This window comes from Arachis ipaensis, chromosome B9 (assembly GCF_059453495.1).
Source record: "Arachis ipaensis isolate K30076 ecotype BB chromosome B9, ASM5945349v1, whole genome shotgun sequence".
NCBI lineage: Eukaryota > Viridiplantae > Streptophyta > Magnoliopsida > Fabales > Fabaceae > Arachis > Arachis ipaensis.
This window is the reverse complement of record NC_142444.1, coordinates 110,959,981-110,978,400: the sequence shown is the minus strand read 5'-3', so window position 1 is coordinate 110,978,400 and position 18,420 is coordinate 110,959,981. Positions and strand designations below refer to the sequence as shown.

General features: G+C 35.1%; 2 protein-coding genes across 2 annotated transcripts; one reads left to right on the top strand and one right to left on the bottom strand.

Annotated features, from left to right (window-relative positions):
* Positions 1-1,741: 1,741 nt before the first annotated feature.
* LOC107616611 (uncharacterized) lies at positions 1,742-3,109 on the bottom strand. The gene is made up of 4 exons (XM_088500391.1): positions 2,960-3,109; positions 2,554-2,611; positions 2,209-2,363; positions 1,742-1,862 (listed from the first exon to the last, which is right to left on the bottom strand). The coding sequence occupies exons 1-4, from the start codon at positions 3,107-3,109 to the stop codon at positions 1,749-1,751; spliced, it is 477 nt and encodes a 158-aa protein (XP_088356517.1). The 3' UTR covers positions 1,742-1,748.
* Positions 3,110-10,105: 6,996 nt separating this feature from the next.
* On the top strand, positions 10,106-11,668 carry LOC107619597 (protein ACTIVITY OF BC1 COMPLEX KINASE 7, chloroplastic-like). The gene is made up of 4 exons (XM_088500690.1): positions 10,106-10,179; positions 10,576-11,170; positions 11,312-11,455; positions 11,534-11,668. The coding sequence occupies exons 1-4, from the start codon at positions 10,106-10,108 to the stop codon at positions 11,666-11,668; spliced, it is 948 nt and encodes a 315-aa protein (XP_088356816.1).
* The last annotated feature ends 6,752 nt before the right edge of the window (positions 11,669-18,420 follow it).

Sequence of the window (18,420 nt, the reverse complement as noted above, 5' to 3'; positions counted from 1 at the left end):
ATCTCACTACTACATAATTGACTTTTACTAACATTTAAAAAATGCTACCAAATTATATTAAAATGTTACCTATGTATATTAGTAACATTTAACAAATGTTAAATATATCCTATGTTACTAAAGAGTTTTATTAACATTTTTCTAAAGATTTAATAACATTTAGTAAAAATGTTACAAAAAATATTCTATAGTAATATTTTGAGAAATGTTATAATAGATAGTTTTTGTAACACCTAAAATAATGTTACCATAGATATTTTTTGTAACACTTAAAAAATATTACAATAGATATTTTATGTAACTTTTAGAAAAATGTTACCATAGATATTTTTTGTAACACTTAGAAAAATGTTACCGTAGATATTTTTTGTAACACTTAAAAAATGTTACAAAAGATCTTTAGTAATATTTTTTTAGTTATATTATACTATTTTTTATTTTATATTATACACAATATAAATATACTAAAATTAATTACTACAACATAAAATATTTCATTAAATTCACAAATTCAAAAAATAAAATTTTTATACTCTTTTATTAATCAATAATCATTGTACAAGTTTGCTTCGTGATGCAAATAAAATGAGAAAAATACTTATAACACTTAAACTCTATTTCCATTGCGAATATCGCATTTGACAACAACTGACAAGTCTCCTCCGCACTCTTCATGCAGAATTGAACTTGGAGAATTTGATTCATTCTTTATATTGGATTCCATGACATGCTGTATTGCCTTGATGGCCATGAATATCGAGGTATCAACAAATCAACTGTGCAGCAGGAAAGCTTTTCTATCTCTGACCACTCTCTCCTCTTCAGTTTTGCAGGGAAGAGAAGCCAATACTGCAAAATTTAATGGCCATTGTCTAAGCTCATATTCACCATTTCTACCTTGGCCACCACCATTACCACCCCATCTTTCGTCCTCAGTAGGAAGGGCAGGAAAGTTTGAAGGTGACTCAGCAACAGATGGAGGGACAAGCCAGGTATTTGCTTGGAATCCATATGGAAGATTGCCAAACTGAACGAGATAAATTATTAGGAAAAGAAAAAGGAAACACTTTTTTATTTAAAAGAAAAAATAAAATCAGTTGGTATAAATATTACCTTGTTATGTTCAGACTTCAGAGAAAGCTTTCATTAAAGATTCATATGCCTGCACCAATCAGAAAATTATTTAAAAGGATTTCATTAAAGATTTTAACCTGCATGCCCCAGCACCATTTTCAACCTCAAAATTACTATTATTGTATGAAATGACAGTTTAATTTCTATGCTAATTGCATCTGAAATATCTAAAATATCAAATTATTGTCAAGGTCAGACAACCAAGTAGCCTCCTTTTTCAACTTGTTAAGGAAAATGACTACCTGCAATTCCCCTCTAGCAAGAGCTGGTTTTAATATGTTTGCAGCATCAATCGCCCCTTCAACTGCTCCTACTCCAATCAGAGTGTGGACTTCATCAATAAATAGTATTATCTCATCGCTCTGTTTGATTTCTTCCATTAGTTTCTTCAGCCTCTCTTCAAATTCTCCACGATATTTAGTTCCAGCTACAAGCAGTCCCATATCAAGGGTTATAACCTAAATCATGCAGAACAGAGGGCTGCTCAATAGCGTAGAAATGAAAAGGCATATATGGGTAACTAGCACAAGTGAGAGTATAACATATGATCAATTATAAAATAGATCACCATTTACATTCTACAGAAAGAATAATCCTGCTTACCTTCTTTCCCTCTATGGTTTCAGGAACATCCCCATTTGCAATACGTTGGGCAAGACCTTCAGCAATAGCTGTCTTCCCAACACCAGGTTCTCCAATAAGGCAAGGGTTATTTTTGGTACGACGACCTAAAATTTGAGTTACACGTTCAATTTGTTGCTGCCTTCCGACAACAGGATCCAATTTGATTTATCTAAGATATATGTATATAGTGAAACTCAAAGTGCAATTAATGAATAAGTTGAGTCAATTATATAGAGGTATCAAGTAATGGTTAGTTAACTGTAGATAAATTAACTTAACTACCATATGCCAGGTGGCAGAGAGGCTTAAAAAACTTGTAACGGTGATAAGCTATAATGTGAGGTGCAGGTCCATAGTAGCCAATTAAATAAAATAATATAAGAATATGTGTGAAGTGTGATGCATGGACCACTAGAAAATAAAGTAAAGGATGGGGATTAAGGCACTCACAGCATGGTGGGATTCAGTGGTCCTGGTTGATGATGTTGTTGTTCTTGGGGAATAATTTTCTTGACCACTATAGTAGATTGATGAACTGTAGTAGCTGCTGGGCTCCACTGTCTCATTCTTGTTGCCACAACTGCTTTCACTTTTACCGTAATTACCTACAAACCAACCACTATTATATTACTCAAACTGCCTAAACATTCAAACTTATATTATAAAGCAAATTAAATATGTTCCCTCTATGTAGACAACATATATATTATCAATTATTGTTTGTACTATTCAAATGTGGGATCGTAGTACCTAAGTCAAATAAATTCAACTAGTATATATTTTATACTAACGAACCTGGTGCTCCATAATTTTTGAATCCCACCTCCTGCTTCCTTGAATCTCTCCCTCCAACCTAAATTTGTGCATGTCATATGTTACTTATATATATTCACATATAATACGATTATTAAATAAGATTTTTTTTGAATTAGAAATTGAATACTATATATATAACCTGTAGAGAGGTGCAAAATTAATATGCTTCAAGTAATTAAAGATTTTAAAAATTCATGATTGCTTGGTCAAATGCCGTGTATAGTAGAATAATTACAATATTGACCAAAATTATTAAGAGAGCTGGAGGTTATGTGAGAGAAAAAGTCTTAAATATGCTAATATTAACATTATTTGACTAAAGAAAAAAGGAAAAAAGGAACATGCAAGAGGAGAATCAACAATAAATGTTAAGAGGCATGCATACAGTGGAAGAAGGAAGGGGGAAAATATAGCCAAAGATGCTTGTGGAAGAAGATGACATGGTAGACGGATCCTTGGGACCAAAAAGATGATCAAAGTTGGTGGTGGAAGAGGATGATGAGGAAGAAGAAGCTTTCTTTTTGTTGTTGTCCATGAATGACAAGAGATTTTTGAACGACCCAAAGTACAAACTTGGTCAAAGTCTCACCATTGAAGAAGACTAGGAAAAGCCAATTACCTCCTCTGCTAACTTGGTCAAATTTGTGCCATACTCCTCCAAAGTCGGCATCTTATTGCTGCTACTACCTGAGCCTACAGTAGCACCAACACTGTCAGCACTCTCACCAACCATGTGGATAACCTGCATCCAACCTATAGATATTATAAGATTAAGAAAAAGAAGTTAAGATAAAAATATGCATATGTATCGAAAATATGTAGAAAGGAAGTAAACAAAGCCATAATACTAGCCTGAGTGCGAATATTAGCTGGATCAGCACCCAGGTTTTCAAGAACACGTGCTGCTACATGAAGAATTGAGGATTGATGGTTTAGAAGTTATAGTAAACTCTCGTTGCAAGTATAGTTACTAAACCAAGCAATCAACCTTTCTTACAAACGTTTTGGTTGTCACAAGTAACAAACCCTTTAAAATTGATAACCGAGTATTTAAACCTCGGGTCGTCTTCTCAAGGAATTGCAGGGAGGTGTTCTTATTATTGGTTAAAAGTTGTAAATTGGGGGTTTTGGAGTTTGGGCAATGGGCACAGGTATATTTATAAATTAAAGCAATAAAAATAAATAAGAGAATTTATGTAATTAAATTAAAAGCCTTGACCCGGAGAAGATTAATCGAAAGTTCTATCCTTGTTGGATTTCTCAAGATCAACTGATAATTGAAGGTTGTTTCTACCTAGTTATCCTGAATTGAGTAAAGGAAAGTCAAGTAAGTTGGAAGTCTACTGCTATTCACAAGTTCCAATCCTCACCCTTGTGTTTGGATTAGTGTTAGTGTTTAGAGAGCCAGCCAACAATAAACCCAATTACAATTTAACTCTTGAGTAATTCAACTCAAGGGTCTCCAAATATCAATTAACTCCAAAATCAAGTTAGGATCCAACTTAGAACATCAAACAATAGAAGAAGTGATAAATCTGAAATACCTCAATTATATTATATAAAATATTCAAATCTTAACATGGGAATTCATAAATTAAATTAGAAAAATAAATAAAAAAAATATTAAACCTGTGATTGCAGAAGATGAAATCCTAATCCTAATCCTAATCCTAAGAGAGAGGAGAGAACCTCTCTCTCTAAAACTACATCTAATCCTAAAATTGTGTATATGAAAGCATGATTATGAATGGATGCATTTCCCCACTTTATAGCCTCTAATATGTGTGTTCTGGGCTGAAAACTGGGTCAAAAACAGCCCAGAAATTGCTCCCAGCGATCTCTGTTACGTTCAGGTCGCGGGAAGGTGACGCGGAGGCGTCGTCCACGCGGTGGCGTGGATTGAAGTTCGCAGATGCGACGTGGGCACGTCATTCACGCGTTTGCGTCGCCTAACGTTGGGCAGCTATGGCAAATTATATATCAAATCGAAGCCCTGAACGTTAGCTTTCCAACGCAACTGAAACCGCATCATTTGGTCCTCCATGGCTAAAGTTATAGCCATTTGAGTGCGAAGAGGTCAGGCTGGACAGCTTAGTAATTTCTCCAACTTCTTGTATTCCTTCCACTTTTGCATGCTTCCTTTTCATCCTCTGAGCCATTCCTGCCCTGTAATCTCTGAAATCACTTAACACACATATCAAGGCATCTAATGGTAATAAGAGAGGATTAAACATAGGGAACTTAAGGCCAAAGAAGCTTGTTTTCAATCAAAGCACATAATTAGGAAGGCAAATGTAAAACCATGCAAATAGTATGAATAAGTGGGTAAAGAGTTGATAAAATCTACTCAATTGAGCACAAGATAAACCATAAAATAGTGGTTTATCAACCTCACCACACTTAAACAATAGCATGTCCTCATGCTAAGCTCAAGAGAAGCTATAAAGATGAAGAGGAATGGTAAAACATATGAAATGCAACCTATCTATATGAATGCAACTACATGCAAAATGTTTTTATCTACTTGGTTTAAAAATAAATAAGTTCTCCAAGACAAACATAAATCAGATTTCACTAATTCAAATTATACAATAAAAGACAAGTAAACTTGTAAGAAGATAGCTCATGAAAGCAGGGAACATAGAATTGAGCACTGAACCCTTACTGGTAGTGTATATCACTCTAACTCTCAAGTGTCTAGGGTCAATCATTCTACTCTTCTCTAGTCATGCTTTCTAAAATTTGTTCTTCACCTAACCAATCAACAATATTTAATATACCAATGCAAACATCATGAGGTCTTTTCAAGGTTGTAATGTGGCTAAGGTAAGGGTAAGGGTATATGTATATGGCTGAGTGAGCTTTAATATGAATCTTTGACTAACCTAAGCTCTCACCTAATATACATATACTCTATATACTGTTAAATTCATGCCTAACTACCCATAATTCCCACTTTTGTATGATTTCCATACTCATGTACCAAATTTTTGATATTTTTTTACTTTTATCACATGTGCATTGATCTTTTTATTAACTTAGTATTGGGGTAATTTTGTCCCCTTATTTATTTACTTATTTATTGAATATTTTTGGATTTTTCTCTTTTTTTTTTGTAGAAAAATAAACATAACTTATCAATGCACATGGATTTTCCATTATTTTTCTATTTTGGTTTTTCATGAGTAGGTTCCCAAATTCCCAATATTCAAATAAATTAGAAACATGATACATTCCCTTATTAACCCAAGTTCCCACAGTTTCCCCACACTTAATTGTTGCACAATCCCTATCTTAAGCTAACCAAAGATTCAATTGGGATATTTAATTGTTTTTCTGCTTAAGGCTAGTGATGTGGTAAAATACAGAAGAAATGGGGATTAAAAGGCTCAAAGTGGCTGACAAGGGTGATTTAAAGGGTAGGCTTATTTAGGATAAGTGAGCTAAAATCAAACAATGGTCTCAATCATATGCAAGCATGTAAATGCACTAAATAATGGACATATAAATTGGAACAAAATATAGATTACAATCATAGAGAAGGAAACACACAGGAATAAAATATTTATGGTTAAATAATGTAACCATATAAATAAGCTCAAATCTCACAGGTTGTGTGTTCTTTAGCTCAAAAACCATGTTCCAAATACAACTTCAAACAAATTTAACAAAAAAATTTTTCAATTTAAATTAGTGAAATACTATAAAAATTTCTTGAAAAAGAAAATATTACTTCATCCAAGTAGTAACTAAATGCACAAAAATCAAATAAACATGCAATTGACCATGCAAATGCAACAATGAACAAACAAAAAAAAAATAAAACAATGGTGTTGAAAAGAAGAAAATAGCTAACCCATGGAGATCGGTATTGACCTCCCCACACTTAAAGATTGCACCGTCCTCGGTGCATGCTGAGATGTGCAGGTGGACGGGTTGTTCCAACTGATGCTTTTTTTTCAAGGATTGTGCAGATGGACTTGTTTGTCTCCCCTTTTAGAATTTTTTCCCTTTTTCCGTCTTTGGTGGCCAGCCTAATAGAAGAGAAAAAGAAGAAAAGTAACCCAAAAGATAGAAAATAAATAAAATATGGGTGTTGATGCCAAATGATAAGGGTCTCATTTACATGGAAGCTTCAACATGTACGTGAGAAAATAATAGAAGCCATGGCATACCAGTGGTGCAAAATTTGCAACAATGGGGAAGAGAGTGGGTAATGAAAGACAATGTAAGTTCATGTCAATACAAAAGGAATATCAGTAATATAAAAATTAGCATTGATTTAAATAATATTACCCAATCAGAATAAAACAAGTCATGAAGCACCAAAATAATACCAGAAAAGATATAACAGTTGAATAAGAACATTTGAACACCAATGGTAAAATAATAAATTTAGAAAAGAAAAATAAAAATATGCAATGAATGAAAGTATGCAAATAAATTAAAGAAAATAAAATAAAATGAAAGATAAGAAGAATGAGAAGGGAAAGAAAGAAAGAAGAAGTAAGTAAGAAAGGAGGGAGATGAAATTAGGATTGGGGAAGAAAAGATAAGATAAGTGGCAAATCAGGAAAGCCGTGCAGCGCAATCGACGCGGTCGCGCGACTTGCGCTTATACTGATTGACGCGGTCGCGTCGGTCACGCGGTCGCGTGACCCGTTTTATGCCACTGGCGCGAGGGCAGCCTCGCACTCGCACAACTCTCTGTTCAAAATCATTAATTGCCAAATATTGGGTGACGCGATCGCGTGGGGCATGCGATCGCGTGAGTGGTCAATGATTGGGATGTGACGCGGTCGCGTCGGTCACGCGGCCGTGTGGAAAGGATTATGCGTCCAGCACCAATCCAGCACCACTCTAGCACAACTTTCGGTCGTGCACCCATTTTTACGTCGAAGTCCAGGTCACGCGGCCGCGTGAGTGATGCGGTCGCGTGGGAGGCCAGTATTCCCACTCGATGCGGACGCGTCAACGACGCTGCCGCGTCGCGTGCGTGCTTTTTTTTTTTTTGATGCAGTATGCAGAGTGCAAAATGATATGGATGTTTTGAGTAATTCCAGGTTCAATGAAATAAAATAAAATAAAACTCAAAAACAAACAAAACAGACTAGAATTAAAACTGAAAAAGGGACGATCATACCATGGTGAGTTGTCTCCCACCTAGCACTTTTAGTTAAAGTCCTTAAGTTGGACATTTGGTGAGCTCTCTATTATGGTGGCTTATGCTTGTATTCATCCAAGAATCTCCACCAGTGTTTGTGCTTCCAGTAACCTCCGGGATCCCAAACTAGGCGTGTGAAGCCCTTAAGAAGCTTCAAACAGATTCTTAGGCTCCAGGGGTGACAAATGCCAGAGCAGATTCCAGGATCCCAAACCTTGCTTTTACACCCATTTTTGTCGGGATCTGTATTTTTCCAGCCGGGTGATAAGTAATTTGAATTCTCACTGCAGCTACCAAACAGCTTTCTAGACCCATTCAATTGAGCTCTACACCAACCTTTGCGTTTAAACTTAAAGCTTCCAACCATAATGAACTTTGCAGGATAATTCTTACCACTGACCATCTTCCTCTTACTCTTAATGTCACAAAGAGCTCTAAGTTGACCATCCATCTCCAGTAGCCCATATTCAAGTGGAATTAGAAAGCTAAGGGATATGAATTTTACCCACGTGAATGTTGTGAAGGATGATGGCAACTTAGGGGGAGGGGTCTCCAATAACTTTGGCAAGGTGATTTCAAGCTCCACTCCCTTGTGCTCTTTGACAACTTCCACCTATTTGCAAGCTTCTTCAATTTCAACCTGTTCCTCTTGGTAGCTTTCTTCTAATTCAATCTTCTCTTCATTACTTACCAAGGGCATGGGAGGTTGTGCTTCTTCTTCTTGAATCTCCATCTCTTGATCAACCTCTTCCAAGTCCTTAACCATGATATGCCTTGGAGGTTGTACACTCTCCTCAACATCAACATCAAACACCGTGGAAGGAGGCTCTGTGACTAGACTTTCTAATGGAGGTACAGTATCTCTTAAGTCTGCAACCACTTCTTCCTTTTTAATAATTTTTGCTTTGTCCAATTGTTTAAGTATAAAATCATACTCATCCTCGATGATTTTCTTTCCATGACAACTCCTTTCAACTACTCTTTCATCTTCAAGGGTCTCTCCTACCTTTACCCGTAGGGCCTCCTCTAGCTCTTGATGAAGTATGGATTTGCGAAGATGATTTCTTCTTTCCTATTCCATATCAATAGCATAATTTGGATCATCTTGCTCTTGGATTGATGGATGTGGGTGCTCTTCCATGGAGGGTGGTGATGGGATGAAAAGATCATTATGTGGTTGAAAAGGAAGTGCACTAGAGCTTGAGGGTTGAATCACTACAAGAAAAATACCCATTCAGCCACACTTTTTTTAAGCTACATTTGAAAAACGTAGCCTATTCTATGAATAGGCTACGCTTTTCTCCGTGTTGCCTTTTTATAAGAGAAAAGGATACATAATTGTGGCATCATTTAAAAAGTGTAGCCTTAGGTATTATAGAAATCACTTATAAAGCGTAGCCATAGGTTAATATCTATAGATTCACTTTTTCTATCAAAGAGGGCGCTTTTAGAAGGTAGCCTATTTGTTAAATTTTGGGTGTGTTTTAAAAGTGATGCCTAATGTATCTAAAGCCAAATACACCCACAACACTTAGTAATTTTTTTCCTCCTTATCACTAAATCACATTCACGTTCCAGCACGGCAGCACCCTCACTTTCGCAACTCACCCTAACCCTAACTCACCTTCGCCACGCACCCTTTCACACACACACCCAGATCCGAGTGAATGAGTGAACCAGAGGGAGGAGAGGAGGAAGACAGAGATGAGAGCGCGAGCGAGAGACCAGAGAGTGAGAGGGGGTCACCGCCGCTGCAGCCGCCGCCATCACCGTCGTGGAGGAGGGAGTCCAGAGGAGAGAGAGAGAAAGATGATTCGCAGACTAAATGGAGAGAAAGGACGAAGACGCGACGCGAGAGAGAAGGAGGCTGTTCCGCCGTGCACTATGGTCGCTCCTGGGGTCAATTGAAGCCGCCGCCGCTGCTAGGGCTTGCCGTGCTCCTGTCCTCACTTTCGGCTTCTACGATTTACTTCCTGTTCGTACTCCCAACCCCGCTCTCTCTCCAACTTTCATTTCATTCTCATTTCAATTTCAATTTCAATTTCGATGTCTCTGCAGGCGTTTCATCAGTGCCGTTTTCGACGCCAAGGGTGCGGATGCAATTCTCTCCTTTGAAAAGTTCTGCTGCAATATCCCCAGACCTCTTCTTCAGGTTCCGGTTTCTATTTGGATTACTTTTCTCAATTCGATTTTGATCCATCTGCTAATTAATTGGGTTGATTAATACCAGATCATATATCTCGCCATAATCTGTTCAACATATTATTTCATTGTAAAATCTTGTTTAACAGATCATATATGATTAATGTGAATGAAGAACACTAGGTTGAGTTAAATTGAATTGAATCATGGATAAGACATAAGAGCATGTTAGCTGGTTTGGAATCACTTCCAGAAGCTTATCAGCAAAGAATAGTGTCCATGATGGAAGAAGTTAGCTGGTAAACATCATTGCTGGATTCTAAATAAATCAATATCTGTTATGTATCATGTTATTAAGATGTGGACACATGTATCTTATGTTAACATTTTAGTCAACGTGAATAACCTTATTATTATTATTATTATCAAATAGTAATGGTATATTAGTTTAGCTAAGTAATAAGTGAGTTTTTATTTTTAGTTATTTGATTACATGTTCTATCTTATAACCCCAAAATCATGTTCACCCCAATTAAATTGTACAAAGCTTGTTGCTGCGACACTGAATAAAAATATGCTATAAAAATTCAGCTAATGATAAATTCTGTCTTGTTAAATTATTTTAGATTTTGATTTTGATGCATTCACCTAATCATCCTTTAAGTCTTGTTTGTTTATACTGATGCTTCTTGAAGGGTTAATTCATCAATAAGAATGGCTTTGCATGGTTGCTATTGTCACCATATAAAGTTGACAAATCATAGAAGAACACCAAACTCCTTCAGCTTCTCATCCTCCATTTCGAATCCCAAGTTTCCAAAGAATAAAAGGGGACAGCGTGATTCATCAGAGAATGATGCATATCCCAGGTTCCTGGTTGTAATGCGTCAGACAGAATTGCCTGCATCAAATTCAAAGTATGGTACCAATGGAAAAGCTGTTAGAATGGTACCCTCAAGTGAGGTAGTGAAGAGAAGCACACTGTCAGATAATAAGGTGAAGACAGTGAATGGTGCAAAACAAAATGTTAATGGAGCAGCAACTATTGTAAAAAGAGATGTTAACCCACCCTTGACCAAGGCAGTGAAATCAAGAACCTCTGTAGAACTTCCACCGCTGGAGGAGCTCAAGGTTTTGCCCTCGGGTGAAGGCTTCAGTTGGGCTAATGAGAATTACAGTTCTTGGCAGAGATCTATTGATGTTTGGTCTTTTGTGCTTTCTTTGCGTATTCGGGTTCTATTGGACAATGCAAAATGGGCATATATTAGAGGCTTCACAGAAGATAAACAGGTTGGTTCTTACACTTCATTAATTAGTGCTGCTAGAAAACCAATTTTAACTTTCTTGCAGCACTCAGATTCAGACATAAGACTATTTTACTTGTGTTTGTTTTTTGCTGATTGGAATTTGTTTGGTTACATTTTTATTTAGAAAAGCAGAAGGCGGAAAACAGCGTCGTGGTTAAGGGAGCGTGTGTTGCAGCTTGGTCCAACTTTCATCAAGCTTGGGCAGTTATCATCAACAAGGTTAGATCTATTTCCACGTGAATTTGTGGATGAGCTAGCAAAGTTGCAGGTATAGATTCTTTGACATGAAATGGTAAGTGTTGATTCTTAGATCAATGTATTCTGAATATAAGATTGTTCTTGATAGGACAAGGTCCCTGCCTTCTCTCCAAAGAAAGCAAAAAGCTTCATTGAGAGTGAATTGGGAGCTTCCATTAGCTTACTGTTTAGGGAGTTCGAAGATCGGCCAATAGCCGCTGCTAGTCTTGGTCAGGTAGCATAAGATCAGCCTGCTGCTTACTTTCTCTGAGGATTGATATGATCCAGTAATGATCTTAATACTGTTTAGGTTCATCGTGCTATCCTGCATTTAATTTTATGTTCTTTGCTGATAAGCTTATCGAGCATGTTAGCTGGTTTGGAATCCTTTAAGCTATGTACCTACCTTATTTTAATTTAACTTTTTTACACAAGACAGCTATAAGAAATACTTGATTACAAGTAAAGCAAGTTGATTCCTTAGTGCCAAACAGAGTTGGAGTTTTGGTTCCAATTTTAGAGTTGTCTTTAGGGATTATTGAGTAACTTTTTAACTTTGAATTTGCTAGTATATTTCTTATAGGAAGGGCGTCTTTGGGAATTGGGAAGGGTATATTAAATTGTGACTAAAAGGAAACCTTTTTACTAGTATACTTTGTGGCAGGATTTATTGTAACTTTGAATCTCTCAATGATTTTTATTGTTGCTTTATGATGTGGAGGCTGCTGTGAGTTATGAGATTGGAGTCATTTTCAGGTTTGATTTGCATTATTTAATTTTCTATAGCGAATGTGATTTCTTTTCAAGTAGGTGCTTCTCTATGTGGATGAGAAGAAAATAGCAGCTTGGTATAAGAAGTGAGGACCTAGAAGATTCATTGGAGTTGTTGATAAAGGCTTGTAGCATGTCCCTTTCATTTCCAAGGCTTGTGATTCCAGCAGCAATCTATGGTATTTCGGTTCTATCCCATCAGTATTTTACCAATGATTTCTTTGATTTTCAGGTAAAATTTGAAATTTATGCTATAAAATATTTGAAGTGCACATTACTAGACAGAACACATTCTCATTTGCATTAATATATATCGTTCATTTCAACTTGTGCCGGTCATATTTGGGATGTTTGTGTACAAGGCTGCAGTTCTAGTTCAAGTTTATAGAGACAATGAAGACTTGCAATTAGTATTTTCAGAAAATGACTTAATTGAATGATATTTTATTTGAAGAGAAATGAAGAGAGCTACAACCAAAGCTATTCACTGCTTAAAGTCCTTCAAATTTTAATGGTTGAGGCCATTGTTGGCATAGTTAGAGTTGGTCAATTGGTTCTAATAATTACCAGAGGATGCAGCTTTGATATGTCCAGTTTTTATTTTAATTTGTTCATTCCAATTTAAGATTCCAATCATAGTTCTCTATTAATGAACTGAGTTTGATTGAGTTGCAAAAGTATTATATGTAATGTAATATGAATGCAGGCAATAATTAGGGGTGTGACATGGCTTCTACATTATTTTTGGAATGTACACAATTAGCATGTTTATTTGATTCTCGATTTGGTAGTGAATTTGTTTAAAGTTATTTATTATGATGATGAATTATTGATTTGCTGCAGATTGAGCATTAAGATCCAGTTGCATCTGATGCATTCCATGAATGGTAACCGCCAATGATTCAGATTGAGTCTCCATTTGGAACTGGGAACACCGCCAATGTTGATCTGCTCTCTGCTCGCCCAGTCTTCGTCACTACCTTTATAAGTAAGTGATATGCATTCAAAATACCTGAAAACTTTTAATGATGTTAAAGTTTAAGATTGATTTGAATATTGATCCATTTGCTTGATCTAAATATCTATTGACATGTTATAATCTTCTAGATGTTGTTCTTTGTTATTATTAACAAAGTCTCTGTTGCAATGGTGGATCATGTAAATTTGATTAAAGTGTTGTCAGAATTTTGTTGAAAATTGACAAAAAGAGGTAAGAATTAGGATGTTAGAATTGAGGTTGTGACTAATTGAATGATGATGATGCCGAAAATTCTGATTGTTAGAGTGCAGAATTCATGTGTAAATTCACTTTGCTTGTTTTGTTATTTTTGAAGTTGCAATTTGACTTTTCAACTGTAGTTGAATGAGTGATTTTCTTATAGTGAGAAGATTAATATGTTAATTATTTTTTTCTTGTTGCATTTTTTTCAAATGATAATCATTTTTTTATATAATTATGCAGGATAATTTTGGAGATGTGAATGAAGATTGAGATATTTATCATGATAGTTTATTGGCAAAGATAGAGTGTTCGAAATTGAAAGATGTATGGTTGATGATGATGTCTTTTATTAGAAGATACATTTATATGATATAATATTTTGGTCATTCCTAGTTTATTAGTAGTAAACTCTAAGTACATTATATGAGTATGCTTATTCTAGTTTGAGATATATGAATACTCATAATTATGATTATCCCAATATTTTTGGTTCATTATATAATTATATTTTGTTTCAGGATAATTTTTATTGTTTAAAAATTATTGTATGGTATTATTATATATGTATATTTTTATTTTATAATAATTAACTAATTTAATTAAAAATACAGGATTATATATAATTATATTCTCAAATATTATATTTTAGATAAAAACTATTAGAAATTTTTGTTTATATATATATATTTAAAAAAAAAAAGAGGAACAAAATGCTACACTTATATAGAGTAGTTATAGGTATACAAATAAAAAAAGAGGGACCTAAGGCTACACTTATAAAAAGTAGTCATGGTATACAATGTGGCTACACTTTACAGGTGATGCAGTAGTGTTGAAAAGCGTAGCCTATTCTGGCAAAAATGGAAGCTGAAAAGCGTAGCCTTTGGTCCTGGATAGCATCACTTGAAAAGCGTACCCTATTCTCAAATGCCAAAAGCGTAGCCTTTGGTGCAGAAAAGTGTAGCCTTTGAGAATAGGCAACGGCCGAATAGGAATCACCCCAAAAAGCGTAGCCGTAGTCCAAAAAGCGTAGCCGTAGCCTAAGGCATCATTTTTTTTCACTTTTGGCTACACTTTTCAAATGTACTTGAATGGGTGTTTTTCTTGTAGTGAATATTGGAGGTAGAGGGTTGGTTCATGCGGGATATAAGATTTTGGAGTATAGAGGTGAGACCAATGATGTTAGAGATGAGTGTATTGTTATCCAATGGAGGTTGGGGTGGATCTATGTATGGCTCATTCGGTTCATAGGGTGGTTGGTATGGTGGATGTGGGTTAGGGTCATATGGAGGTAAATGGTGGAAAGGGGCTTGTGAGTTTGGTGGTTCAAAGGTATGTTGTGGAGGTGGTTCATAAGCACAGGGTGGGGCTTGTTGGTAATTACAAGGGGGTCCACCATATCTATCACCATATCCATCTTTGATTGCTTAGACCTTGATGCATATTCCTGTTATAGCTTCCACTCTTTTCAACAGATTTAGAACCAAACTCAAAGCGAGAGGGGTGAGAATTCATGGTAGCTAATAAAAATTAAAAACGAAAATAAAAATAAATTTAAATTAAAAGGTTATTGAAACTAAAATTTTTGAATTTGAAAATTAAATTTTGAAATTTGAATTTTAAATTTTGAATTTTGAAATTTTGAAATTTGAAATTTTGAGTTTTAAATTTTGAATTTTTGAATTTAATGAGGAAAGAGAAAAACAATAAAATGAAACCAAACTTAAAATTTTTAGATCAAAACGAAGAAAACAACTAAGAACAACTTGAAGGTCAAGATGAACACGAAGAACAACTTGAAGATCAAGATGAACACCAAGAAAAAATTTTTAGAAAAAAAATTTTTAATAACTAAATAAAAACCAATAACCTCTTAATTTATGAAAAAGCAAAAATAAAAAAACAAAAATAAAAACAAATAAACAAGCAAAAAGTAAATATTTAAAATAACCAATAATAAGGCACACGTTTGCAATTCCCCGGCAACGGCGCCATTTTGAAGAACTGAGGATTGATGGTTTAGAAGTTATAGTAAACTCTAGTTGCAAGTATAGTTACTAAACCAAGCAATCAACCTTTCTTACAAACGTTTTGGTTGTCACAAGTAACAAACCCCTTTAAAATTGATAACCGAGTATTTAAACCTCGGGTCGTCTTCTCAAGGAATCACAGGGAGGTGTTCTTATTATTGGTTAAGAGTTGTAAATTGGGGGTTTTGGAGTTTGGGCAATGGGCACAGGTATATTTATAAATTAAAGCAATAAAAATAAATAAGAAAATTTATGTAATTAAATTAAAAACCTTGACCCGGAGAAGATTAATTGGAAGTTCTATCCTTGTTGGATTTCTCAAGATCAACTGATAATTGAAGGTTGTTTCTACCTAGTTATCCTGTACTGAGTAAAGGAAAGTCAAGTAAGTTGGAAGTCTACTGATATGCACAAGTTCCAATCCTCACCCTTGTGTTTGGATTAGCGTTAGTGTTTAGAGAGCCAGCCAACAATAAACCCAATTACAATTTAACTCTTGAGTAATTCAACTCAAGGGTCTCCAAATATCAATCAACTCCAAAATCAAGTTAGGATCCAACTTAGAACATCAAACAATAGAAGAAGTGATAAATCTGAAATACCTCAATTATATTAAATAAAATATTCAAATCTTAACATGGGAATTCATAAATTAAATTAGAAAAATAAATAAAAGAAATATTGAACCTGTGATTCCAGAAGATGAAATCCTAATCCTAATCTTAATCCTAAGAGAGAGGAGAGAACTTCTCTCTCTAAAACTACATGTAATCCTAAAATTGTGTATATGAAAGCATGATTATGAATGGATGTATTCTCCCACTTTATAGCCTCTAATCTGTGTGTTCTGGGCTGAAAACTGGGTAAAAAACAGCCTAGAAATGGCTCCCAGCAATCTCTGTTACGTTCAGGTCGCGAGAAGGTGACGTGGAGGCGTCGTCCACGCGGTGGCGTGGATTGAAGTTCGCAGATGCGACGTGGGCGCGACATTCACGCGTTCGCGTCGCCTAACGTCAGAGCAGCTATGACAAATTATATATCAAATCGAAGCCCCGGACGTTAGCTTTCCAAGGCAACTAGAACCACATCATTTGGAAATCTGTAGCTAAAGTTATAGCCGTTTGAGTGCGAAGAGGTCAGGCTGGACAGCTTAGCAATTTCTCCAACTTCTTGTATTCCTTCCACTTTTGCATGTTTCCTTTCCATCCTCTGAGCCATTCCTGCCTTGTAATCTCTGAAATTACTTAACACAGATATCAAGGCATCTAATGGTAATAAAAGAGGATTAAACATAGGGAACTTAAGGCCAAAGAAGCATGTTTTCAATCAAAGCACATAATTAGGAAGGCAAATATAAAACCATGCAAATAGTATGAATAAGTGGGTAAAGAGTTGATAAAATCCACTCAATTGAGCACAAGATAAACCATAAAATAGTGGTTTATCACTACACCTTCACCCTCACGAAGGAGACCAAGAAGCAAGTGTTCAGATCTAATATATTTGTGACCTGCAAGTTAGTCAATGTTAATCAGGGTAATTCATCCAATCCTCTGCTCCTTTACTTTGTTCATCCAATTCAAAAATCAAAACTCATCAAACCTTAACTGACTCTTCAAATGAAAAATAAATAACAATTACAAAAATTTGGGGAAAATAATATGATATTGACCCAATTTAACCAAATTATTCCTACCACATTTCAGGCTACATTAAGTCAATAACAACAATAACAAAAAAACTAATGATTTTTTTGAAGCTGAAAACAACAAAAATATCATATCCTTCAGCATTGGCTATCCCATCAGTGCACAACTTCTTATTGAGAAATGAAGTTGGTATTTGACCAGAGAAGCCATTGTGACTTACATTAAGATTCTGAATGGTGCTGGAAAGTGTAAGTGAAGGAGTGATGCTACCATTGAAATTGTTATGAGAAAGAGACAATACCATTAGGAATTCAATCAATTCATGGCCAACAAATCTTAAACATAGCCCTTGCATGCTGCAAGTTACTCCCTCATGGCTTGAACATAAGCCCTCCTACTTTCAAAAACACCATATATTAATTAAGTTAATTAACTCTCAATTTAAACCCAACATATATATTACTCGGTTTATTAATTAATTTGATTACTCGGAGAGTATGAAATTGATCGAGAAGGTGATTCAGGTAGCATAGAACAGATAAACTTGTCTGCAATAGAGATGATGAACGGCTTATTATTCCAAGAGTTACTACTATTACTAACCATAACTTGTTGTTAAACAAAAACATATTAATTAATATTCAGAATAATTAGAGGAAGATTACGACTTAGTTAATTATTATATATTGTACCTTCTTGAATTTCCAGTACACTAATATAACAATTTGATTGATATCTTCACTAAAGGTGATAGTGAAAAATTTACATAAACTCACATACTAAAACTGTTCATACTTTGTCAAAAGAGATTATTGCATTAGACTTTTGGTGACTTCAAGAAAATTTTTATTTTGTATATTCTCAAATCATACTCTCTTAAATTATACTATGTCCAAATTTCTCTAAGATATAAGATATATAGTAACATAAAATTTTGTCAGGCATTTCTTCGAACACCTTAAATGCACTTCCAAATTTCTCTAAGATATAAGATATATAGTAATAATCAGGTAAGAGAACTAGCATGAAAGACTTGTGAACCTATCAAATCAACCTTTTCATTTCCAAAATTATTGAAATGAGTAGTGAAGCATGAGATTAACAAAAGGCACAATTTTCAGAAGACATGGATTCAATTCAACGAGATTAACTTTAGACACAAGAACACAAGCATAAAACAATAGATTATATGCTACATACCTTAAGAGTTTCCAATTCAGATCCTAGAGTAGAGAACTCACATTGACGGTGACTATACCGTGACGAAGGCTTTGATGATAGTGGCTGAAGAGAGATCGAAGAGTCAGAGCAAGAGATTGAAGAG